Source organism: Gekko japonicus, unplaced genomic scaffold, assembly GCF_001447785.1.
Source record: "Gekko japonicus isolate JY-2015 unplaced genomic scaffold, Gekko_japonicus_V1.1 scaffold7, whole genome shotgun sequence".
Taxonomy (NCBI): Eukaryota; Metazoa; Chordata; class Lepidosauria; order Squamata; family Gekkonidae; genus Gekko; species Gekko japonicus.
The window spans coordinates 3,564,939-3,592,031 of record NW_015159711.1 but is presented as its reverse complement, the minus strand read 5'-3'; the positions used below and the strand labels follow the sequence as shown (position 1 = coordinate 3,592,031).

General features: G+C 46.1%; 1 protein-coding gene across 1 annotated transcript in view; it reads left to right on the top strand.

Annotated features, from left to right (window-relative positions):
• The window catches only part of ELP3 (elongator acetyltransferase complex subunit 3), a 115,733-nt gene that overhangs the window by 18,272 nt on the left and 70,368 nt on the right, over positions 1-27,093 (top strand). Inside the window, exons 8-9 of the mRNA XM_015418427.1 lie at positions 23,545-23,706; positions 26,341-26,467. Coding sequence (XP_015273913.1) covers positions 23,545-23,706; positions 26,341-26,467 — 289 coding nt within the window. The remainder of the gene's footprint in view (positions 1-23,544; positions 23,707-26,340; positions 26,468-27,093) is intronic.

Sequence of the window (27,093 nt, the reverse complement as noted above, 5' to 3'; positions counted from 1 at the left end):
GAAGCAGAGTGCCAGTTTAAATGTGGTTTGGGGAGCCAGGGGTAGGCTGTCCCAGAGTGTAATGAGCAGCCAGATTAAAATTGAGTAGGTGCAGGATGCTTGGTTTAGACTTCCGGGGTTGGGAAAGTCACCAGTGTTTTCATTTCTATGTGTCAGTGGCTCGAGGTTGAATGGGGAAGGGTGCTTGACTCTCAAAATTACTTTGAAGGAAACAATACTGTTTACTAAGGTGATGCTAGGGGATTAGTATGGCTAGGCTGGCTATCTCTGTTGATTGTATCAGTCATGAGATCCTGTATATGTGCTTGCTCACTATGCTCCAGTTTGGCTCGGTTCCTCCTGAGCCTGTCAGGCTGGTTCAAAATGGAGTCTTTTGTGGCTCTATGTTGCCTGCCTGTGACAGACCAATGTGAGGTGTGGGATCCTGGTCTTACTGCCTTTCTGGCTGCCAGGTCCCTTCAAGGTTTTTGGGGAGAGCAAGTTTAACACAGGTATATCAGGGAGGTAACACTGTGTGTGAACAGGATCTTGGGGTACAGATGGACTGTAAGCTAAATATGAGCAATCAGTGTGATGCAGCAGCAAAAAAGGCTAATGTGGACTTAAAAGTGTATCAACAGAAGCATAACATTAGCGCTTCCGGTTTTGGTGTTTGCTATGGCAGTCGCTCTCCTGGACCTCTGGGAGACAATTGCCAGAACCCGTGGCTAGGAGGGGTTGCGATTGTTGGCATCCCCCATGGAACCCTTGCTGATGGGTTCCAAGCCATGGGGTGCTAGATGGCTTCTCCACCGGCGATCCTGCAGGTGAAGGGGGGGCCATCCATGCCCCAACGGTCCTGCCGCAGAGTTTCCAGATGGAACTTGAAGCGCACACCGGATCAAGTGCCGGGTGATCTAGCGATTTGGCAACATAAGCGAAATGGAAATCGTCTAATCATTGAACTGTGAGTTAAGTTGAAGCGAGAACACCAAAATGAGCTAAAGCTGCCCCGCGGGAAGCAAGGGGGAGGGGAGGGGACTTTCCTCTGATAAGACAGACTTAAAGCGAATTTTATCGTTAAAGCGGGGGGGGGGCAGGCTTTCAAAGCAAAAAAGACTGAAATAAAAGACTTTTAAGAACTTACCAAGCGTAACTGAGAACTTTAGAGACTGTGATAACTTTTGACAAAAAGTAAACAATTCCTCAAAAATGGCACCTCCTATGAGGAAAGAGGAGAAGGAGAAGATAGTGAAAGCTAAGGCTACCGGAAGTGCCAGCCCAGCGAGTGTTGTGCCCAGACAGGACACAAACTCAGACCTTCAAAGGATATTAAATGAAGCACTACACCCTCTGCTGGAACAAGTGACGGAGATAAATCGAAAGCTGGATATGCAGCAAGCTCAAATTAACGAGACTGTTTAGTCATGCCGGCCACATGACCGTCTTTGGACAGTGCTGGCTCTTCGGCTTTGAAACGGAGATGAGCACCGCAACCCTAGAGTCGGATTCGACTGGCTTTCGAGCAAGGGAACCTTTACCTTTACCTTTTAAAAAAATAGACCAAACGGACCAGCAACTTAAAGAAGTGGACACCAACACCAAAAAGCTGCAAAAACAAATGCAGACAATGAAGAAGACACGACAGACAGACGAGTTCCAACTGCTACAGTTACAAATGGAAAAGGCAAGCTATGTCCTAAGGTTTCAGGGAATTTCTGAGGAAAAAGGTGAGAATCTCACATGGACAATGTGTGAGGCATTGGAGCATATGGCAGATATTGAAGCGGATACTTTGCAAAACGATATTGATATGGTCAACAGATCATATACAGAATTTACAAGGAATAACCTGCCAGAGAAGTGATGGTGAGATTCTCCAGAAGGAACGTCAGAGATAAAATTCTTACAGTGGCTAATGGAGTTATCCTGAAAATCAAGGGCAAAGAAATAAAGGTTTTAAAGGATATTCCATTTGAAATAAGGAAGAGAAGGCGCAAATATAAAGACTTAGTCGCATTTTTACAAAAGAAACAAATTGTCTACAGATGGATTCTGCCTGAAGAAACCATCTTTAAGTTTGTGAATGGAAAAGAAAAAATTGACACTGTGGAAAAAGCAAATGAATTCCTGCATCTTCATAGTTGTCCAGCAGAAGGACAACAAGAAGAAAAAGACAGCCCCAAGAAGGATGGCGTAGATGGAGTGGAGCCATCTTCTGGTGAAGAATCAGACTCAAACTTGGGAGCAGCAGCCCCCAAAAGAGGCTATAAATTGAGGAATTTTGAGTGGAAGTTTAATAGAAAGATGATGAACATGTCCAATGATTTTATACGAATACCTAGCTATATAAGCTTGTAACCTTGTTAAAGCAATTTGTATGACACCCACTCTTGGGTTTTTAGAGGTTTCTTTTCTTTATCCCTATAGTTTGTAGACCCTCCCTTATTTTTTCATGTAGTGTTTAGTTATAGAGAATGCAATTTAAAAAATCCCCTTCGGGGGGCCAAAAAAACCCCAAACCAGAAGCATAACATTCAAATCACAAGATGTCACAGTCCTGCTCTACACTGCATCGGTCAGGCCTTACCTGGAGTCCTGTGTGCAGTTCTGGAGGCCTCCCTTCAAAATGGATGTGGACAGAACGGACCAGGTACAGAAGAGAGTGATGAGGATGATTGGGCCCCCGGAGACCAAGCCCTATGAGGAAAGCTGAGGGACTTGGGAATGTTCAGTCTGGAGAAGAGGCGGTTGAGGGGGGTCATGATTGCTCTTTTTGAAAGGTGGTCATTTAGAGGAGAGCAGGGAGCTGTTCCTGTTGGCAACAGAAGATAGGACTCAATAATGGGTTTAAATTATGGGTGGAAAGGTACCGGCTGGATTTATTTATTGCTGTTAGAGGAATTCAGCAGTGGAGTTAGCTGCCTAGGGAGGTGGTGAAATCTCCCTCACTGGAAGTCTTCAAGCAGTAGCTGGACAAACACTTGTCAGGGATGCTTTAGGCTGATCCTGCATTGAGTGGGGGGGTTAGAACAGATAGCCTGTATGGCCCCTTCCAACTCTGTGATTCTAAGTACCACCCATGGTTTGCTATGATGTCTAAATTATATGTAACATTTCTGGTAATCTATTTACTTTTGCAGCTGGTCTTGGACCGTAAGAAATAATTCCTTTGTGATGTCTGGGTTGACAACCTCTGTTGAGTGCTTATTCTCCCAACTATAATCAGTAACTGTCTTCAGACTGGTTTATAGGCATCCCAGCAAACTATGGTTAGCATTAGATTAGAAACAAGAGAGGGCAACGGGGGGGGGGGGCACGAGGAAGAAAGGGAGGAAGTAGTGGCCCTGTCACATGCCTCTCCAGCTCATGGTGTCAGCGACTGTCTGTGCTGAGCCATGATAGCCTGGTGCCAGCATAACACTCACTCTGCAAACTGTGACTAGCAACTCAAGACAGGAGTTAGTTTGGGGAATATGGACTTCTGCTTCTTCCCCCACCCTTCTCTGTTTCAAATTCCTATTCCCTTTATTTATTTAATCTTTTTTTTTTTTGCCTGCACCATGTTTTGCACTATGTTTTCACCATGTGCAAAACCTGGCTCTGGTCTTTGATCTAAATCTTTGGAGATTGGAGAGAAAGGATGCAATAGCTTCTCTTTTCTGGTCAGCAAGAAGGAAGATTTGCTTGCTCCTTAAGAAAAAAAAAAGACCATTCGTATGGTGCATTAACATTATGCAGGAATCCCTTGAAAATCTAAATAGTAGTTAACATTTAGCATCCAGAAGTGGTGTGTGAGTCACTGGAAACTGTGGCCTCTTACCCCTCAGGCAAATGACCTGAAATGTGATTAATGGTAGCAGTGTGGATGTGTGAAGCCATCCAAAGAAATAACTGCTCTTCAAAACTATTACTAATGTGACCTTGGTATGATCTGTAACTGAAAGTAAAAACCTATTTGCAATCCTAATTTTCTTCCGTTTTGACTGATGATGATTACAATTGGAGGGGGTTCATGAATTTGTGGATTTGTGTGTGTGTAGTAACCACTCTCTTTCAACTTCTTTGTTTTCCCATACACACACACACAGAGTTTCCGCAGTCTGTTTCTGTCACCTGTACTTTAAAGCTGTATTCCCATATCACAGATCTCATTTGATTTGTGATGGGTGCACAAAACGTTGGACTTGTGTGTTTCTTGCCTCTTCCCCTTGCGTGGTTTTTTCAAGATTGAAGTCTGAACACAGTAGCTAAAGAGACCTCAGTTGCCTGAGTTTGCCTCTGTGATAGAAGAGGTCTGCTTTGACTTGCAGGCCCCGCTCTGTCCACCCACTCCTAGGCGTTGCCAACTCCTAGAGGGGTTTATTGCTTCCTTCCACTAGGAAGCCACCGCCTGTTCATTTTAGGGATTTCCCACCGGTATGAACAGGAATCCCAGTTTTCCTTCCTGATTCTGAGGCTTCGGTTCTCGTGGCAGAGGGTGGGTATGGCATTCGGGAGACCCTGGTTACCACAGGGACCAGTTACAACTTTACCGTTAATGCCTAGTTGCTCTCCTTTGTAGTTTGTTTTTGTTGATCTGTTTGGTAAAATTTTATTCTTACTGGTTTTGCATTTTAAAATGAAAAAGTCTGTAAAACATCAAATTCTAACAAATGAACCTGGTGCCTCCAGAGTTTCATAAGCCAAGAAGTGCTTGAAACCTAACATCAGTTGGATTTACGATCATGTTTGGCATCTGTTGATTTGTCACATGATCACATTAACCCCATTTCTGGATATTAGGGAGGAAGTTAGGACTCTGCCAAATCTATATATCTAATAGCCAAGTGGCCCCGTCTGTGCGGATATCTAAATCCGCGCTCCGGGGCCACCTGGGGGGCAGAGAGAGGTTTGTGCACACGTGAGGCGGTCCCCACGTGTGCACAAAAATCTTAAAAGTGTGAAAAATTTCCGGGGGTCCTTAAATTTGCCAAAATAAAAAAGAGCGTCCCCTGCGCATGCGCGTGGAACGCTCTTGGAACGGGGGTTGAAGTTTGCGGCCAGCAGGAGGGGCGGCACGTTCTTTCCCTCGCCCCCAGCCCACCTTGCCTTTCTGCGGGGCCTCGCTCCTCTTCGCCGGCTTCCTCTCCTCTGTCGAGTCGCCTCCCCCGCCCGGGCCGCAGCGTACCCGGCCCTTCAGCGTCCTGATACGGTCGGCGGGCGGAAAAGGTGGGGGGGCTGAGGCGGCGAGCGCGCAATCTGTTCCTGCCGAGGAAGAGCCGCCGCTGCCCCTGACTAGGCCGAAGCGGTGGGGGCGATGCTGGTGGAGGGAGGAGGAGGAGGAGGAGGGCTGCGCCGCGCTCGCCTGCTGGGTCTCCCTCCGCCGACAGGGGGGGAGGAGGACGACGCGCGTTCCCGGCCGCCGCTGCCGCTACCAGCCTCCCCGGTTCAGCCCCAACCTCGCCGTGCAGTGCCCCCCCCCGCGAGTATCGCGGGTCCCCCTTCTTGTCTTATCTAATTTCTAGTCTCTGCCATATGCAAGGATATCCTGCATATAAAGCGTTGCCTGTGGACACTTCTGCCTTCTTGTAGTTTATATATAGCTATACGCTCTGTGTTCTGAGGAGATCTTTTCTGCCTCGTCCACTAATAGACCAAGAAACGGGTACCTTAAATCTCAAGGAGTTAAACTTTATTTGCATCCCGTGAGCCAATTCTGTGTATGTGGGGAGGGGCTGAGGCTTTGTGGTTGCATGTTGTGCGTGGAGAAGGCCCCAGGATCAGTCCTTGGCATCTCTAGTTAAAGGACCTCAGACAGGAAATTTTGGGAGAGACCTTTCTCCGCCAGAGCTCCTAGAGAGCCTCTGCCTGTCAAACCATCCTGAGCTGACGGGACTAATGAACTGACCTGGTATAAGACAGCATCATATGTAGAATTCCCATGGAGCAGATCTGTAGTAGGAGACCTGCCCAGATGATTGTGGAAGCATTTTCCGTAGATGTTCTCAACTGCAAGCATTTACTGGGGATGCTTCAGGCACAGGATAGATACTCAGAGAGTAAGGCTGTAATTACCAGTCAAGCCCCTCTAGGAACCTGTGCTGTGCTGTAGTTTGAGCTGCTTTGTCCCCAGAGCAGGGTGCCATCGAGTTTTGAAGTGAAAGAAAGCGGACGGACCTTCATTTATGTATTTTCTGTTACCTGTGTGGTGCTACAAGTTCAAATGCATCCGTATATTGCCAAGACCTCTGCAGCTCTAACCTATATTAGTCCAAGGTTTCAAACCATTTTGAAGAAAAGTTCTCTTGGAAAGAATTTGAGGTGTCAGATACAGTGGAGAGAGGCAAAGGGGATTTGCTTTGAAAGGGAGACAGTGTGTGGAGCTGGCAGGGAGTAGAACCGTCTGATCCATTTTTCGGCTAATGCCCCTGTTGCTCTCCTTTCGCAAATTCTGCCTGGCTCCACTCTGGTGCCTCCAGCTTTGTCAGACGGTTGTCTTGCGACTTTTTCACAGAGCCGGAGGTCCCTCCCAGTGGCAAATTCAGAACTGAATTCAGGCTCTGCATTTGGGAGGTGAACTTTGCCACCTGCAGCATATCTGCCACCTTTAAGACACATCATAACACATGAAGCTAGCCGCCATGGTGTGGAAAGTTCTGGTGAAAGCCCTTTCCTCCAAGGGCACTGCCACAGGTGGCATCGGGTGGGGGACTGATTGAGCAGCTTGAGGGATTTTCCCTTGTAAAGAACGCCTGACAAGCTGATGAGAAGTGTTAATTTTATCTCCTGAGAACACAAGGTATTAAGGGGATTTCGGCACCTCTCCTGGATCTCTATCAAGCCACGATGGGGATTTAGCGATAAGGCAAAGGGCGTCCCTTCTGTGGGAGGACAGCTGTCGGTGTGTGCCAGAGAATCGTTATTCTGCTATCAGCTTTTCTTTGTTCTCTAGAGAAAGGCTTTCACCTCTAGGAGAAAGGAGAATCTAAGCGGGAGCCCACAGATGAGCTTAAATTATAGGTGCAAATAAAAAACGGGTTTTTTTCCGTCTTTACTTCCTTAACTCTCCCTCTGACTCATTGGAGGGACGGGAGTGGGGAGGGAGAGACTGTCCAAAGCCTCTCCAGTTGTGACTCACTATCTGAAGGAAAAAAAAGGATTAAAGTCCAAGAAAGTCTTAACTAGCTCTGAAGTTAGTGGTAACTTTTGGCGGCGGGGGAGGGGGGAAGATAAGACCTTTAATTATGTGCTGTACCGAAAGGCTTAAGAAATTATAAACAAATTGGACTGCAACCCGGCTGGCGTAGAACAGATCTCCTGCCTCGGTTGGGTTTATCTGGTGGATGTTAAGAGCACGCTGCTTGTTTACCTGCCAAAGATTTAGTTCTGCATTGTTGGACCCAGGATTTCCCCACCACTATCACTTTTATAGTGGGGAGGGGAGATGCTATAGGTTTCATGTAGTTTGGCTGCAATTTCAGTACTTGCATTCATATTCTGTTGATGGCATCACAGTGTTGCTAACTCCTTAAAACAGTTTTCATGCTGCTGGTTAAACCATTTTCATTTTATGATAGTTCTGAAATGGCACAGAGATGCTGCTGCGTTGGAACAAGATCCAATATCCTCTGAACACTTTTTATAGATGAAGCAGCTTATTATTCCCTCAATGTTTCCCAGACTTTTGATACCCGGGGCACGGATCATCCCCGGATTAAAATTGGAGGTGCATTTTACTTTTACGCTTGAAAGGTGTGTTTATATCTTTTCAATCAGATCCTAGAATGTTGGGCAGGCATCTTCCTTGAAAGGGCGTAAGAACATTAAGAAGAGCCTTGCTGGATCAGACCACTGGTTCATCTCGTCCAGCATCCTGTCTCACACAGTGGCCATCCAGTTCATCTGGATGGCCAACAACAGGGCATAGAGGTCGAGGCCTTCCCCTGATGTTGCCTCCTGACTCTGGGATTCAGAGGCTTATGACCTCTGAATGTGGAGGTTCCCCTCAGTCACCATGGCTAGTAGCCACTGATAGACCTATCCTCCATGAATCTATCGAATCCCCCTTTAAAGCGGTTTATTCCTGTGGCCATCACTGCATCCTCTGGCAGCAAACTCCATATTTTAATCACTCTCTGTGTAAAGTAGTATTTCCTTTTGTCCGTCCTGAACCTACTGCCCATCAGTTTCATTGGATGCCCTCGAGTTCCAGTATTTTAGGAGAGGGAGAAAAATTTATCTTTGTCAACTCTCTCTATCCCAAGCATAATGTTATAAACCTCTACCATGTCTCCTCTCAGTTGTCTCTTTTCTAAACTGAAAAGTCCCAGACTCTTCAGCCTTTCCTCATAGGCAAGGTGCTCCAACCCCCTAATCATCTTGCTTGCCCTCCTCTGCACTTTTTCCAGCTCTGCTGTGTCCTTTTGGAGATACAGGGAGCAGAACTGTACACAGTATTCCAAATGAGGCTGTACCATAGATCTATACAGGGGCATTACAATACCGGCCGTTTTATACTCAATCCCTTTCCTAATAATCCCTAACATAGTTTGCTTTTTTCATCACTGCAGCACACTGGGTTGACCCTTTCATTGAGTTATCCACTAAGACCCCAAGATCTTTTTCCTTCACAGTCTTAGCAGGTTCACACCCCATTCGCCTGTACTTTAAGTTGGGATTTGTTGTCCCAGTGTGCATCACCTTACACTTACCAGTATTGAACTTCATTTGCCACGTTGTCGCCCACTCACCCAGTTTGTGGAGGTCCTCTTGGAGCTCTTCACAGTCAACGCTCGTTTTCACCATCCTGAATAATTTGGTGTCATCTGCAAACTTGGCCACTTCACTACTCACCTCCAGTTCCCAATCATTGATGAATAAATTAAATAGTACCAGCCCCAATACTGATCCTTGTGGGACCCCACTGCTTCCTTCCCTCCATTTTGAGAACTGTCCCTTGATTCCTACTCTTTGCTTCCTGTCATTTTAACCAGTTTTTAATTTATAAGAGAACACTAGCCAAGGCAATATTGTCCCACTGGCTACACCAGGGAGTTCTGGCACATCCATACTTCCTCAAGATAAGAACTCCAGCACCAGTGCACAGTGTAAGGTGGGGTGGGATTGGGGCTTCATGGAACCCCGTCCTGTGGCAGAACGCAGAGCAGTGAATGCATTCGAGAGGGTGGCTGCCTTGTTGAGGCCGTAGTGCACAGTCTGGGAATAGCTGCAGTCTCTGTGTCAGTCTGCCTGACCATCTGTCCAGTCTCTGGTCTTCGTACAGATCCATTTCAGCAGAGTTAACTTGGCCACAAATGTACCAGTTAGCTTTGGCCGCGTCACTTTCTCTCAGCATATTTGTACGTAAGCAGTGAATCTGAAGCAACACCAACTCCTGAACTAATTTCTTTGTCTGAATGGCTAACGTATATTGATGTCATTATGCCTTAAGTCACTTTCTCATCTGTATAAAGGGATGACAGTTGATTGTACAAAATTGTTGGTTCTTTCCAACTGCAGGGATTGGGTGGACTATAAATAGTCTCTCTGTTTGTGATTTTGGTGGTCATGACTCACTGTAAATATTTGCAGCAGGTACATATTCATTGACATGCACCTGAAGAAACACAGATAGGGAAGGCATGAGTTCTGCAGTCTGTGGAAATCAAGGCCTGACCTCTGAATCTAAGAGCCTCGGCTTGTATTTTGAAGAAGAATAGGTTTTTGTGCCCCACTTTTCTCTACCTTAAGGAGTCTCAGAGCGGCTTACAATCAGCCTTCCCTTCCTCTCCCCACAGCAGGCACCCTGTGAGGTAGGTGGGGCTGACAGAGTTTTGAGAGAACTGGGACTGGCCCAAGGTCACCCAGCAGCCTTCATGTGGAGGAGTGGGGAATCAAACCTGGTTCTCCAGATTAGAGTCCACGGCTTTCAACCACTACACCATGCTGGATCTCTGTTTTGAAGTCTTTTATAGAACAGTGTTTAGGTTTTTTTAAACAAGATGTTGTATTTAATTATCCTGCATGTTATACGCACATGTATTTCTATATTTGTGCAATGCCTTTTGTCTTTGGGCTCCAGAGGACTTCGAATTTATTAAAAATAGCACCTTAAAGGAGTATATCTGTTGTGTCCAAACTTTCAGTATAAAAGAGAATGTAACCACTTTGTGATGGGGTCAGTCCAAGGTTTCAGCCTGTTTTCAGCAGTGGCCGGCCAGATGGCATGAAGCTAATGACCTCCACTGTCTCTCCCCTCCCCCAACATCTGGCATCTAGAAATATGCTGCCTCTCAGTAAGCAGGCTCTATTTAACTGTTGTGCTTGATGGGTGTTGCTAGACCATGTCAGAGCATAATGAGCCAAGGCCCAGTGCAAATGAGCTGAAAGGGTGATCAGCCCTCTGCCCAAATCCACTCTGACCCCACAGGACTTTTCCTGAGAGATGAGGAAGGGGAGGGAGACAGACAGAAAGTCTGGCATCAAGTTCTTGAATACAGAAGTAATGTTTAGTAAGCTGACACCAAGGAAATTCAAAAGCACCCCATCATATTCCACTGATACACAAGTGCTCCTCTGTGCAGCTGATAGAATTCCACTTGGGAGAACCTGGGGACAGGTTTTCCTTTTCCTCCAATCAGAAGGTTTCAGTCAGCCTGATGCAGGGATATCTTCAGTATCTTGACCAGAGGTTGGTAGCTCAGTAGCTAAGATGCCACTGTAGAATGGCTGAGGTGGGGAAACAGTCACATATACAATGTCCCTTCCTGTTCCTTGCAAACAGGAAAAATTGGGAATTCTGCTTTTGTAGCGTGTGTTTGCTACGAACAATGCAAGACGCTCATCTCTTGTTTTAGCTTGTCCTTGCACGACCTTCAAGTGGGCACAATCAGGCATAGACACACTCACTCAGACACTTATGCCTTCAGCCTAGCATTCCCTAAAACGAAGTTCAGTTAAAAATAATAAACACAAAGATTAAGTTACGCCGGGTGCAAGGTAGCATTGTATGGTGGTTGAAAGAAAGCATAATTAAATTGAGCATGGATCATTCAGCAAGCCATGTTCAAGACTCCTAGGTTCTCACTGCCTTTTCTATTTTTTCTAAACATGTGGCATTGCTCTTTGAGTGTCTGACAAAGCTCGATTGTACATATGTCACGAGGATATATGTATTCAAGTTTAATAGAGCTGCGTGTGATGGGAGGGCCTTCGTTGAATCTACCAAAGCTTCCAAGAAGAATCACCGTAGAGCACCTTAAGGCAATGATGGTCAACATGGCCTGTCTTCATTTTTGATCCCTCTGATGTGGGTGATACTTAAAACCAGCATTCTCCCAGAGGCCTCATCCAAAAGCTGGCTTCTCTGCATTCTGTCACCAAATTAAAAAAACATGTGCCTTACATGGTAAAACTGGCTTTTAGTCTGAAAAAGCATCTGTACAAAGTGATCATTATCCACTGCTGCCACCACCCCATGCCAAGTTAACCCTATTCCAACTTCTGTAGCAGAGCCATGGCTATCCTAGTGCACTAAAAGGCTAATTATGATGTGGAGAGTGCCAGAGAAATGTGATTGTGCCAGATGCTCTAGGGATATAAAGCATGCAATAAAAATTTCATGAAGGTTATCAAAGACAGTCTACTTCTTCCCTTGGTCAAACAGCATTAGTGAGACACCTGACTTCTTCACCTTTACCACAGAACAATCAATATTCATGATTAACAGAAAGAAAATAAAGTTGAGCAAGTATATTTATGCTTCGGACATAGGCTCCGGTCACACGGGCAGGAAACTGCGGGGGGGGCAAACTAAAGTGCAGTTAAGGGATTAGACCTTCCGTGGAGGTTCCGTGGGAAGGGAGAGGTGCTGATCACAGGACGATCCTGCGCGCAACAAAGAAGCGCGCGGTGCGGCAAACGGGTGTGGTTTTTTTCGTGTACACCAAAAATACGCATGCTCCATTGGGTGCTTGTGCGCATCCACGGAGACTTGGGAGAAAAAACCCTTGTTTGCATGGGGACATGGGCGGGCGCCAGATGCCACCGGAAACGCGATCAGACGCCCGCCCTTGCCCCGCAGTTTCCGGAAACTAGTACCTCCGAGGTACTAGTTTTTTGCAGCGCGGTTTCGGCGGGAAGCCTCGGTTGAGCCACGGAAGCGCTACGCTTCCCAGATGTGCCGATGAGATCGCGCCCAGAAACTCCGCCTGACTTCCGTCTCTCTAGCGTGGCTAATGTTCTGTGTGACCGCAGCCATAGTTTCACAAGAGCCAGTGTGGTGTAGTGATTAACGTGTCGGACTAGGATCTGGGAAATCCGGGTTCGAATCCCCACATGGCTCATGGGAGCTTTGCTGGGTGACCTTGGGCCAGTCACACTCAGCCTAACTTACCTCACGGGATTGTGAGGATAAAACTGGGGAGAGGAGAACTATGTGAGCTGCTGTGGGTCCCCATTGGGGTGAAAGGTGGGATATAAATAAAGATAATGGCAAAAATGGTGTAAAACGTAATCAAGTGGCATCTTTCACTTCTATGTGGGATGGTCGTCCTCTTCCAAGTGTGCATCTTTGGGAGGGATGCGCGTGGAATGGTGAGGGAGGGAGGGGACCCCCACCTAGCCAGCCAGATCAACCGTATCAATTCTGGTGATCAGTGGGGTGACAGATGTCGCAGCCAGATTGCCTTCATATCCAATGGTGTGGCATTTTGGTTTCCAATTTGTATTGGATCTGTTATTCTTCTGACTATGTCTCTTTTTTTGGGGGGGGGTCCTCGGGTTAAATTAGTAACAGCTGGAGAGGTCAAGGAAGGGGGCTTCCCTGGGTTAGGACCCCCTGTGGAATAGGATCAGGTATCCTTCTCACCACTGGAGAAGACCCTGATGCTGGGAAAGATTGAAGGTCAAAGAAGACGGGGACGGCAAAGGATGAGATGGTTGGACAGTGTCATCGACGCAACGAACATGAAATTGAGCCAACTTCAGAGGACAGTGGAAGACAGGAGGGCCTGGCGGGAGCTGGTCCATGCGGTCGCGAAGAGTCGGACTCGACTGTGCGACTGAACAACATCCTTCTCACCAGGCCGGAAGCCAAGCCCTGTGCAACCACAGAGTTGTACAGTAACAGTACCTGGCAGGCCAGCTTCAGCAGCTGGGAGCAAAGGCTCAGGTCGCAAGGTTCAGAGGGTTCAAGTAACTGAGAGGATCGTCAGCAAGGTTGCAAACCAGTTGATCCCACACAAGTTCCAGCCTGACTGCAGGTGATCCTGGGTCCAGCATTAGGCTCATCTTGCAAGCTGAATCAGCTCCTACTCATAAGAAGTAGCAAGGCCAGAACCTGCAGGGACTCATTAGCGTCTCCTGGTGCTTCTTTAGGAGAGGGGAGGCTTCAAATGGCCAGGCATGCACTCCCGTGCCTGGTCCAGGCCTTGACTCTAGCTCTTCACCTTCTCTGTTCCTGGGTCTTGGGAGAAATTATGGCAGTTCTGGCAGTGGGCAAGTCCATGCTGGGACCTCCTGACCTGAGGGCCCTTCTGGCTCAGGGGGCAGTGCCAGTGCTGGCAAAGGTTACCTCTGGGGAAACAATAAAGCATCTACAGTGCAGGGAGTGTCTGTTAGAGAAGGGTTTGGGGGCTGGTCTCCTCCTCCAATGAGGGCTCATTCTCCCATGCTAACCCAAGGCAGTCCATGGGAGTGGTAACCCAAGGCAGTGTTCTGCCTGCCAAGAGCATCCGGAACCAGAGCACAGGTCCTTTTAGAGGTGTCAAAGCCAACCAAAATTTATTTTACTTATTTATTATCAAATTTATACCCCGCCCTCCCCGCAAAGCAGCATAAGCAGTTGAGAATGTGTTGTCCATCTGCATAGACCTTCTTCTCAGGGGCTGTTGCCTCTCTCATCTGTGCCCATCTTGGCTGAGGATGACTGGATGGGGGAAGATGCTGGGGTATTTACTAGATAAAATTCATGGAGGAAGGAAAACTATGCAGCTACTGTGCTACGTGCACCAGCATAGAGCTGGAAGGGACAGCAAGGATCATCTAGTCCAGCCCCCTGCACAATGCAAAATATTTACAGCTACCTCCCCCTCCCCCAGTGTCCCCTCCTCTTGTGCCCAGTTAGCTGTGGGGTGAAGAGCCATTTCTAATGCACATTTCAGCACACAGTCAGTTTTATTCTGGTGGTTTCTCAAAGCATTAGAGATGCTCCACAAAATTTATATAGATGTCTTAGACCAAGGCCTTCCTGGTGGGAAGATCCCAAATGGCTGCCTCTTGTGTCAGGCCTGCGTCGTTAAATTATACATTATTGTCAAGAGTCATGAGGTATGAAGCTGATTTGTAATTTTATTTCATTCTGGTAGCGTTTCAATAGGAAGCCACGTTTTTCAAGTCCTGAAACAGATGGTGACTGCAGGGCTGTTTGCTGAGATCAGCTGAATGGTAGCTTAGACTCATTAAAAAAAAAAAGATTTCTAATGTATTGTAGTTGTTTCAGTATTTGAAAACTGATGCTTTTGGGAAACCAGACTTCCTTTTGTACAAGAGAGAGTAATGTAGTGTGCGGAAGAAAATGTGTACAGTTCTGAGCTATCTGCTATCATTAAAGGAATGCAGGCTTCAGTTTATTTGCACTCAGAACCTGGAGGCTGGCAACCCTAGAGGTAGGTGGGGCTGTGAGAGCTCTGAGAGAACTGTGACTGGCCCAAGTTCACCCAGCTGACTTCATGTGGAGGAGGGGTGGGGAATCAAACCTGGTTCTCCAGATTAGAGTCCACTGCTCTTAACCACTACACCACACTGGCTCTCTAAGTCAAACTCTGGCCCACTAAATCGCAAGGACACCCCTCCCCCCCCATTAAGGCTAGTTGGCTTGGTGATGGCTGAAGACACCCCCCCTCCCCGAGTTAGCTAATGTGAAAAGGCTTGATAAAGATGCCCAGTCAAGAGTGTTACCATAGGGTAAGGGAATTTGTATGCTTCAATTAAAAATCCTGTAAAACACAGTAGATATTAAATATAATGCTGTCCTTTTAAAAACCTGTTACTGTTCGAATTCTTTTTGCTTAACTATGTGGTGTCAGAAGGAAGACTCTGCAGGGGAAGGTAATGGCAAACCGCCTCTGCTTCTCACTTTCCTTGAAATCCCCTTGCTGGGGTAGCCATAAGTTGGCTGGGACTCGATGGTGCCCCCCCCCCACTTTTGTACGTCATAATCACTGATAGATTAGTACTAGCTAAGGTACTAATGGAAAAGAAATTCCAACGAGAAGATATTTTGTGGACAAAATTAAAGCCTTTTATTTAAAGGTGAAATTATCATCTTTTCAATTAAATGAAATGTATAGATTCAACTAACTAATTCATCTAATACTGTTTGCACTTTATTGTTAACTTATGTTTTAAAGTAATTGTTATGAGATTTTATAGAGTTTTTAAATTTTATGTATGTCGACCAGGTACATTGTACCGTTTTGTTAGCCGCCCTGAGCCTGCTTGCGGGTTGGGTGGGGTATCTCTCCTATATTATAAAAGGGTTTTGGGTGCCAGAATTCTAAAATGCACTCCTTTAGTGTTAGGCCGAAAAAACTGCCACTCGGAAGACACTGGCTGGGTTCATTGGCTGCTTTGTGCAGTCCCGCCCAGCGTTCCAAGGTCATTTACATATGGAAGCTGATTGGACTACATTCCACACCTCAAACTCACCCCCCCCCGCAAGGCAGTTGGAATTTTCAGTTGGGAGAGCAGAATGATGTCAGCTGCTCCCTAGGCAGAGGCTGTGGGGGGGGGGTGGTTGTAAAACTTAAGACAGACAGGCAGATAGGGTTGCCAACTCCAGGTTGGAAACTTCCAGGATATTTTAGGGATGAAGCCTGCTGAGGGTGGAATCTGAGGAGGAGGAGGAAGAGGGGGACCTCAGACAGATACAATGCCATACTGCCCACACTCCAGACAAGCTGTTGCCAGTCTCCAGGTGACAGCTGGAGAGATCTTAAAGCTTTGGAGCTACTTCAAAGTTCCCCAGGAGCCCAAAACAGAGTAGTGTTTTGGAAAATCTTGAGGAATTGTTTGGTGCATTTACGATGGGGCTCCTGGGGAACTATTGTTGCCAATCTTGGCCCAGCAGCCATCAAACCATTCTCTTCAACCCCCTGCTGTGCAGCTGACTTCCCCCTAGGGTTGCCAATCTCCAGGTGGGACCTGGAGATCTCCCACTGTTACAATTGATCTCCAGATGACAGAGATCAGTTCCCCTGGAGAAAATGGATGCTTTGGAGGGTAGACCCTATGACAGGAGCCGCGGTCGCCCGGGCCGAGATTGGGGGGGCAAGGCGGGCGACAGAAGGCCGATGCCTCCGTCGCCCGGCCCTCTACAGAATCCACCCCCCAAACCTCCAGGTATTTCCCTCCTTAGAGCTGGCAACCCTACATTCCCCTCAGTGCCTGTTGGTAGGCAACTAAGCTTGGTCCTGTCACCTACTTTGGCCTTTGGGAGAAAACACATTGGGGCCAATCCTGATAGGGTTGCCAACTCCAGATGGGAAATTCCTGGAGACTTGAGGGATGGAGCCTGAAGAGGGTGAGGTTTGAGGAGGGGTGGGACCTCAGACAGGTACACTGCCATAGACTCCACCCTCCAAACCAGTCAGTCCCACATAGGGAACCATTGTTGCCAATCTCCAGGTGAGGGCTGGAGAGCACTCAGAATTACAACTGCTCTGCAGAAGGGAGGGCAGAAGTCAGCTGAAGTCAAAGGGGCAGATAATGGTAGGTTGATGGCTAGCTGGGAAGGAGATGGGGTTGCCAACTACATGCTGACAAATTCTTAGGGATTTGAGGGGTGGAGCCTGGAGAGGGTGGGGTTTGCAGAGGGGTGGGACCTCAGACAGGTAGAATGCCATAGACTCCACCCTCCAAACCAGCCATTTTGTCCTGGGTAACAATTGCTGCCAATCTCCAGGTGAGGGCTACAGATCACTCACAATTACAACTGCTCTTCAGGTAGCAGAGATCAGTTCCTCTGGAGAAAACAGTGGACTCTGTCATTATACCCTGCTGAGGTCACCACAGCAAATTGACACTGTTTGCCCAAAACCAGAGCACTGCCCCAGAGCCTCTTTCTAGATCCCGTTGTATTGCTTTCACAACGGGCTTTACTGCTAGTAAATATAATAAATAAACAAACAAACAAACAAACTTGTCAAGGCATTATAATCACACGGAGTCGACACTGTAAAGCTCATGCTCTAATTCAAACCTCTATATAAACACAGTAAAAAATGGGCACTAGTCACTAATTCACACAGCTATTTTGGGACAGGGAGCCACTGGCCTAAGTTGGGGGAGGGGGTGCTGTTTTCTTAATTTATTACCCCAGCTTTCCCCCAGGGATAGCTGCCACCCTAGAGGGTCGTGACTATGGCCAAAGAGATGATGGATTCAGTTCTAAGAGAGAAAGCTGTGATGTATTTATTTGTAGTACAGTCAGCTTTAATTTTAAACCAAGCTGCTTGAAGACAATTAGCTGAAGCATTTTCAAAAAGTAAAACCCAATTTAAACGCTAACCAGTTTTTAATTTTTAAGAGTGGTTTCTACTCCTTCTGATTCCCTTTCCTATATTAAAGCCTGAAAGTGTCCCAAGTGTGTTTGTCTTTACTGAAATGTTCAGGGATGCAGATTTTCCTGGTATACAAAAACTTTGGAGAGCTAGGCGTATGTAGCAGAATGCTCTGCTTCATCACTTCCTTAATTCTCTGAGAGAGAAAGGAATTTGTTTGGCTGGGGTTTGCTCAACTTGCTTTCCTCCTTTGTTCAATGTAGTAATTTCACAGTGCCATCCTAAGCAGAGTTACAGCCTTCTAAGCTGGTAGATTTCAGTGGACTTAGAAGGGTGCTTAGGATGGCACTGCAAGTAGCTAACTGCAAAAGTTTGTTCTTTCATTCTTTTTTTTTGGGGGGTGGGGTTGTATTTTTAAGTGCCTGGAAGAGCTTCAGAATTCTCTCTCTTAACAATAACTCTGTGATGTGACTGCAAAACATTCAGAAGGTAGTCAGAAGCCGGTGTGGTGTAAGTGGTTAGAGTGTCGGACTAAGATGTGGGAAAATCTCTGTTCTGCCATGGAAGTTTGCTGGATAACCTTGGGCCAGTCATACACACTCATGTTAACCTACTTCACAGGGTTCTTGTGAAGATAAAATGGAGGAGAGGAGAATGATGTGAGCTGCTTTGGGTCCCATAAATGAAAGTTGTTTGCTTGTCATGCAGTCAGCAGAATCCTCCATTACTTTAGTGACCTAACCAGTATCTTGTGCCTTAAGCTTTCATGGACTAGAAGATCTGATCAAGTTGGCTGTAGCTCTCAGAAGCTATACCAGTGATGGCGAACCTTTTAGAGACCGAGTGCCCAAGCTGCGACCCAAAACCCACTTATTTACTGCAAAGTGCCAACATGGCAATTTAACGTGAATACTGAGGTTTTACTTTAGAAAAAACAACTCCTACATTAACTTAAGATGATCCACACAAAGTAAGGAAAGCAATCCCAAATGCTTTCATTTACTTAAAATCATTTGGCAGAGAATTCGACACTTTAATGATGGTATGGGTCTGGCTGGGGCGATGGCACGCGTGCCCACAGAGAGGGCTCTGAGTGCCACCTCTGGCACCCGTGCCATAGGTTCGCCACCACTGAGCTATACTGTGGTATGTTTGTTACTCGTTAAGGTGCCACAGCATTCTTTGTTGTTCCGATAAGGTCGGTTACCTGAGGGAGTCCTACCCAGTGAGTTTCGTGGCAGGGTCTCCATTTTGCAAATCTGGCTGTTCCTTTACAATACTGAGCTTGTCTTCACAGCATTAGGTTATCAGGTTTATCTGCACACCTACAATGGCACAGGAATGGAATAAATTCTGCCATCTGCTTTTAGGAATAGCCAGCGTATTCACAAAGGTCATTCATGTGCATTTTCTGACTGCTGCTTACGCCTGAGTTTTAATTAAACATCAAATGCCCAGTGAGTTAGCAGTATGAATTTTGGGGAGTGGATTAATGTGTTTTAATTGCCAATGCATTTGCGTAAAACATGACGCACTTCTTGCTATTATTTTTTTGGCTGCCTGCTTTCAGTCCAGCAGTTCTGGGAACCAATTGTGAAGGGGAGAGTATACAAAGGGGGGGGGACCATGCTGAAGGGGTTTATACAACTTATGATTACAGGAAAAATTTCCAAGAACCCTTCTGGATAATATCTACAGCATGCGCTCCCAACTTTACTGTGTTTAGTATATAGCATGTCTGACTAAGCTGCAGAAGTTGTGGCATTCCTGTTGATGATGTCTGGGGCATAAAGCCCAAAGGTATGGCTGTGGCATAGAGTCAGACCTGCAATTCTGCTCACCTCTGTAGCCCTGCTGCCCAGTTTAGTAGATTGGGAGAAATTCCATACCAAATGGTACAGAGCCATTTTTTGTTCCAAGTTCCAGACTTGCTTTGGAGTTTAAGAGCCACCAACAAAGCACATGCTTTGCTTTCACAAAATCCAAGATCTAATCCACTGGCACCACCAGTTAATAGAGTTCCCCAATCTTTTCAAGCCTATGGGCACTTCTGGAATTCTGATACAGGGTGGTGGGTCAACTACAAAATGGCTCCTGCAGGAAGTGAAGACAACCCCAAAATGGCTGCCTCAGGAAGAAGAGAAGAGATTGGATTTATACCCCACCCTTCACTACCTGAAGGAGTCTCAGAGTGGTTTACAATCTCCTTTCCCTTCCCCTCCCCACAACAGACCCTGTGAGGTAGGTGGGACTGAGAGAGCTCTCTCAAGAACTGCTTTTTCCAGACAGAACAGCTCTGAGAGAACTGTGACTTACCTAAGGTCACACCAGCAGCTGCATGTGGAGAAGTGAAGAATCAAACCCAGATCTTCCAGATTAGAGTCCACGCTGCTAACCACCACACCAAACTGGAAGTGGAGCCAGCCACAAAATGTCAGGGAGTGAGGTTATTAAATACTTCTGGAGTTGGTATAAGAAAACTTTGATAACTGAATATATATTAAACTATACACATCTTTGGTATTTCAAAATATTTATTTAAAGGCATTGATATAAAACTTGTTAAATGTTGGATGTTGGATCAGGCCAAAGGCCCATCCAGTCCAACACTCTGTGTCACACAGTGGCCAGAAATACCAGTTGCCATCAGGAGGTCCACCAGTGGAGCCAGGACATTAGAAGCCCCACATTAAAGTGGCGGGCAGTGAGCCAAGCTCTATATGTGATGGAATGCAGAGTTGTGTGAGTTCACACGTTAGCACAGGGGTATCTAACTCATTTGTTATGAGGGCCGGATCTGAAATAAATGAGACCTTGTTAGGCTGGGCCATGTGTGTCATAAAATGTAATGCCAGGTAGCGGAGATATAAACTTTATAAAGGACACAAACACAAAGGGTTTTTTTTTTTACTTAAAATAAAAACATGCTTAAAACATTAGCAATTTTTTTTTGTTTATTTAACAGTGTCTGATAACTAACACCTCTTGCTCTGAATTATTGCATTAAAATGTCTGTGCTGTTGCAATCTTGAATATGCTGTTCAGGTGTGTATCTGTAAGCTGCAAACCCACGATGACGCAGCAGCAGCAGAACCGGAAGATGTAGCAGAAGACAGCCAGTTCCACTGCGAGCCTGATAGAAGCCCTCCAGGGGGCCTAATCCGGCCCCCGCACCGCATGTTTGACACCCCAGCTTTAGCAGTTCTCAAATGTAGTGGCAGAAACAAGGGAGTCTATGCAAGATCACAGACCATAAACTGAATTTACCAGGTTGCAAAAAAAATACTATGTATAATTAAAGAAGAATATTTTAAGTCTGTCATGTTGGTTTCCAACTCCTGACTTTCTGAATTTGTGTCTGTTCTGTGTCGATTGTATGGTGCCAACTGTTTTGTTCCAAACTGTGGATATGTGACTGCAGTTCATGAGACAGAGTGAAGATATAAATCCAAATCAATACTTCCTGCCTTCTAACTAGACTTTATTAATAGTCCACATCCAGTACAGTTCCCAGGTATGCAGTGGCTGACTTGGGCCTTTTTAACAAATGGAATCCTGGAACTTAATTTGTTCTCAGTGTAACATCCTGCATTGTATTGCCGTGACAGTGACTGCAATGCAGTGTTTCAGTTGTGAGTAAATGGACCCCTGAATATAAATAGGAAATATGATTATTCACACAAATGCTTTGCCTTTTTTAAAAGCTCCCATCGTGTTTCTTCTCCTAAAGTGCCTCTCTCAGAACTTCCAAGCGTTGTGATTAGTCTCAAATCAAATTAAGTTACCTTTTCGCCTCAAGCTTGCCAGGCTGTGTTTTGCGACAATGCACAGTATATTAGTCATCAGTGGAAGGTGGTGTTGCGTCATTCATTCATTGGAAAACCAAGAGGAGGCTAGAGTCTGCCTCTCTAGTGTTGGAATGGAACGTGGTCGACGGTGAAAAGGTGCTTTGTTTCTTGTGGAGAGCAGGCAGGCACACACGGGGCTGGGAGAGTGTATGTATAGAGACCAGGAGTGCGTCCCTGTTGAAATATTTCAGCTAGAACTAAATGCTTATGTTTCTAAAACTCAGCAGCGGGTTCCTTTTGAGAAGGCAAAAGAAGTAGTCTCTGCAGTGCAGTTATATAGAAACCTGGATTTTGGGACCATTTGGAGCTTACTAGTCCTGACCTGGATGGCCCAGTCTAGCCCAAGCATGTCAGGTCTCGGAAGCTAAGCAGGGTTGGCCCTGGTTAGTTATTTGGATGGGAGACCTTCAGGGCATACCAGGGTCGTGACTCAGAGGCAGGCCACCTCTGAAGCGTCTCTTGATCTGAAAACCCTGCAGGGCGGCCATAAGTGGGGTGTGACTTGCCAGCACTTTCCCCCACCACAGTCCAGTGAAGTTTCTAGCTGTTGATGATGATGACACATAACAAAGCGCAAGGAAGCCCCATTACGTGTATTGCATTTCTCTCTCACACCGCAGTCAGAATCTGGAGGCAGACTGCAAAACCTGTGTAATATAAAAATGAAGCAAAAGCCTTAAAAATACAGTTTAAAAGTATATTGAATTGAACAGCAAGATTATTGGTTTTTCTTAAAAATAAAATAAAATTATAGCTCATTTTTCCAGTTTAGCACAGTACACTTTATGGCAGTTATCAGAACAGATTTTGTTAAAATAGCAGCGGAAAGAAGTAGCAGCAGTCTCAACAGCAACAAGCCAAAATAATAAAGTAAAAGCTCAGGGGCTGCATCAAAATAAAATGCATGCGGTGAAGCAGCACAATTCCCTGAAACAAGGTTAAAAGGGGTAGCCCCCAAAGTTGCCAAATCCCAGTGCTGGTCATTATGAGGCAGGAGCAAGTGTTTTTTTACCAGAAAACAAAGGATCTCTTCAGGCTCCAGTCTTGGGGCTTTCAAGCTAACATGAAATGGGCTGTCAGACTAGAAAGAAGGGAGAAGTTTCTTGGGGACGTACAGACCATTTTCCATGTTGTTTTTTCTGGCAGAGAGCTGCAAAGTGTCTTTTACAACAGTCAAATGTATTATAAGGATGCATATTATATACCTGCCTCCTGTCTCGTATAGTCAGGTTGAGAGCCAGTTTGGTGTAGTGGTTAAGTGCGCGGACTCTAATCTGGGAGAACCGGGTTTGATTCCCCACTCCTCCACTTGCACCTGCTGATGTGACCTTGGGTCAGTCCCAAGCTCTGGCACAGCTGTCCTTGTAAAAGAGCAGTTTGTGTCAGAGTTCTCTAAGCCCCGCCCACCTCACAGGGTGTCTGTTGTGGGGAGCGGAAGGGAAGGGAAAGGAGTTTGTAAGCCGCTCTGAGACACCTTCGGGTAGTGACGGGCGGGGTATAAATCCAATCTAAAAAAAAAATACCTTTGTGCTACCACTCCTGTCATGAGGTGCTTATTTCCACATGAGAGAAGCCAGTGAGGAGCAACAGGACCAGACGTTCTTCACAGCTGTTAACATGACAAAATAACACAGTGTTTTCAATGGCATTGGTCAATTCCTCGTTTGATGTGCTGCCAGATCATCCTTCAGCAAACACTTAGTGCTTAGAGAATGAATAGAAGGCAGGCTTCAGGGATCCATGTTTCGCAGACAGTTTTGAGTGCAGGATTATTACAAGCCTGATTTTGCCAACATATGCTGTAAACTCTAGTGTGGTATAGTGGTTAAGAGCAGTGAATTCTAATCTGAAGAACTGGGTTCCCCCACTCCTTCGCATGAAGCCTGCTGGTTGATCTTGCACCAGTCACAGTTTTCTCAGAACTCTCTCAGCCCCACCTCCCTCACAGGTTGACTGCTGTGGGAAGAGGAAGCAAAGGTGATTGTAAGATGCTTTGAGACTCCTTAAGGTAGAGAAGAGCGTGGTATAAAGCCCAGCTCTTCTTCAGACTTTGCCCAGCCCCTGTTTTCTTGCCAGTCAGATCTTGTCTGGCGTTTGGGCTCTGCATTGATTTGGACCATGATGTGAACTTGGCTGAACAGAAACTTCCCTCCCTCCCCCCTTATCTTCCACAGATATTCGGAGCGTAGCCTTACGAAGTGCATTGGGATCACCATAGAGACCAGGCCAGACTATTGCCTGAAACGACACCTTAGTGACATGCTGTTGTATGGGTGCACGAGGCTGGAGATTGGAGTGCAGAGTGTCTATGAGGATGTGGCCAGAGATACTAACAGGTAAGGCCTTGTATGATGGAGGTGGGGGAGGGGATTGTTTTAAGTGGAAGTTAGACACATTTGTTGGAGGAGAGACCTGACAATAGTTTGTTAGCCATGATGGTTGGATGGAACCTCCATGTTCAGAGGTGGTATGGCTCTGAAGTTTAGGTTGCTGGGGCATAAACAACTGGGGAGGGCAATTTGCTTCACAAATTCATCAAAAACACTGAATTGAGCTCCAGTTGGCTGCGGTGTCAAATGCAGGAACCTGGGCACATTGGAGTTTGTATCTACAAACTTGACTTCGACTGTGGTTTAAAATCACGGTTTCTGAGGAGGAAACAAATTCTGATTTTTCCCAGGTGTTTGTATTTGGATATCACAGCATATTGGAGACAGATGCCAGGCTTCCCAAGACAGGAAACCTTCAGTTATCCTCTGCATGTGAGAGGAGCTGAAATGGGAACATATGAGCATAAGAACAAGCTGCATTCATGCTCATCACAGACAAATTTAAGTTCACTGTGATGTCAGAATGCAGCTTTAGTTCCTTGGATATAGGGTTTAGGGATGCATAGCCTTATTATTTGTATTTTGGATTACATAGCCCAAACCTTCTGCCTTCTCGTTTAATTGCTGTTGGAACTGGGAGGAGAGAATTGAATTCCCTTTCAGTTTCATAGCTGTAAAAATGAAACTCGATAGCTCCTTTGTATGCTGACAAGTTCTGGAATGAAATGGATGTGATCCTTATGTTTTTACACATGCAGCTTCAAATATTGTGTTTCTAAGCTACAGACATTTTAATTTTCCATCTTCCTAGGAGGCTACTGAAACAGCTGTGTATGTAAATGTACTTGGTGTCACCAGCTCGCGTGTGTTGTGTGTGTGTGTGTTTTGCCTGGAGACTGTAGAGTTAAGCCCCACAGCAGCCAGGAGTATGGCTTATAATAAGGGACTGTAGTCCAGGAGCATTATTGTTGTCGTCATCATCATCATCATCATCATATTCATAGCCCACCTTTCTCAATAAACTCCAGGTGGACACAAGGTGAAAAGCGATTCAATCAGAAATCAAAGATCTCTACTAAGCCAAGTAGTAGACCTGGGATTGCAGAACTGGGAAACAACAGAAGTGAAAAACTGATCCTCCAAGAGAGTGCCTGGGTTGAAGATCACCCAATAACTGTGGGGATTTCAACCCAAGTCTCTCCGTTCCAATACTTGAGTTATTCTGTTATGCTGGCTCTCGCACATGTATTAAAACAACAGTTTGCGGTCCACTTAATGACTATATCGGGTGTTATTGAATTTCTGTTATTCTGCTGAGTCGTAATTCTGATGAGGCCAAGCTAAGGAAAGCGTGTGGGAGGCTCATCACTTCCGTTCCTTGTGCTGTGTTGAGTACTGTTGGATCTGTGCCTGTCTCCTGAGTCAGAATTTCAGTGCAGCTCAGCACCATCAGCCCCCCCCCCCCCGATAGGATGGCTAATGAACTAGATATAACTTCCCAAACCAATTGTGGTTACTGGGTTAATTCACTGTTACAGAAACAAGGGTTTCTTGGAATACTTGGCAAGCAGAAGGCCCTGGCATCTCCAGCTAAAGGCAGCAGGTCTGAGAACGGCTGCTGGTCAGAGCTGACTGTGCTGTGCCAGGTGGAGTAATGTTCTGTGTGTGACCTCTTACATTACTGAATTCGTGTGAAGACTAGGGAAACTAATTAACCAACCATTGCAGCCAAAAGGGTGCTGGTTTATCATAATGAATGGGAAGTCTAGGGTTGTTTGTTGTGCTGCATAGTCCCTCAAATTCCTAGGCCAAAACTTTCAGCGGACCAGTTATGAGCTGATTAGTTCAACAAGCCATGATTTGGGCTTCCACAATAGCGCCAGCCTACGCAGGCAGGACTTTGAGATGCACTGTGGAAACACAGAAGTGATTTTGTTCACCTTTTCCAAGGGCAAGAATGAAACTGTATGTTCGATCATGTGGAAGTGCTTCCTTCTCCTGGATGATAACCTGTTGATTGGTATGGGGGAAGGTGCAGAGAAAATCCCTTGGTAGACAAGTCCAGTGAACAAGTCCAGTGAACTGCAAGCAGTGTTGTCTATTCCAGCAAGGGTCTCCTGGCTCTTTAGCAGAGAACTGGCCCAAGCTGGGCACACTTTTCTGGAAGAGCTACCTTGCTGGATCAGAAGAAGAGATTGAGCAGCTCCTGCCCTAGGAGAAGAGGAAGAGTCTGAGATGCTCTTTTCTTTTTATCCATAAGCAAAGTAAGTAAGTGCAGATACTCGCAACAAGTAAGTGCAGTTGCTGGAAACTGAACTTGGGACCTTCTGCCTGCAGAATGAGTATTCTACCTCTAAGCTATGGCCCATGCCACAGTAGAGAGCTAGATGTTCCTTGACTAATACAAAGCAGCTCATAAGAACATAAGAACATAAGAACATAAGAGATGCCAATGTTGGATCAGGCCAAAGGCCCATTCAGTCCAACACTCTGTATCACACAGTGGCCAGAAATACCAGTGCCATCAGGAGGTCCACCAGTGGGGCCAGGACCTGTGTCCCAGAAACTGCTATGATAAGTATAGAGGCATTTTAAGGCTTGTGCAGATTTAAAAACTACGTTTCCATCCCCCCTCCCTAGGGGCCATACAGTGAAGGCTGTGTGTGAATCATTTCACTTGGCTAAAGATGCTGGATTCAAAGTGGTGGCGCATATGATGCCAGATTTGCCAAACATGGGGCTTGAAAGAGACATTGACCAGTTTGTGGTAAGTAGGATCCAAACTTCAATTGAAACACTTTTTTGGCTTTTGGTTCTCTCGGCAGGAGTAATGAGACAATCTGATGAGTCTGGAAAAGAAACTCAGTTCAGAGTTGAGTGGAAGGTGTAAGAGGGCAATGAAAGACTCGGCCGCTTCTTTGTGACTCTTTGAATAGCCAAGCCATTTATCAGAAACTTGGCTAATAGGCAGGTGCTGTTTCAGGTGTGGGCTTGAGCAGAGTCAGAGCGATTAGGTTGCTGAAGTCATAGAATCATAGAATGTTAGAGTTGGAAGGGACCTTGCAGGTCATCTAGTCCAACCTCCTGCACTCTGCAGGAGCATAGCTGAAAGATAGCCCTACATACCTACAACATACCTAAAAGATGGTCATCCAGCCTTCGCTTGAAAACGTCCAGCTAAGGAGCATCCACGACCTCCCGAGGCAGACTGTTCCACTGCTCAGCCACTCTTACAGTTAGGAAGTTTCTCCTGCTATTTAGCCGGTAACGACTCCCTTGTAATTTCCACCCATTAGATCTAGTTTTGCAGTCCGGAGCAAGAGAGAATAGATCTGCTCCAGTCGTGGCCAGAAAAGCCATGCAGAAGTCAAAGTCTTAAAAAGCAGAGTGTAG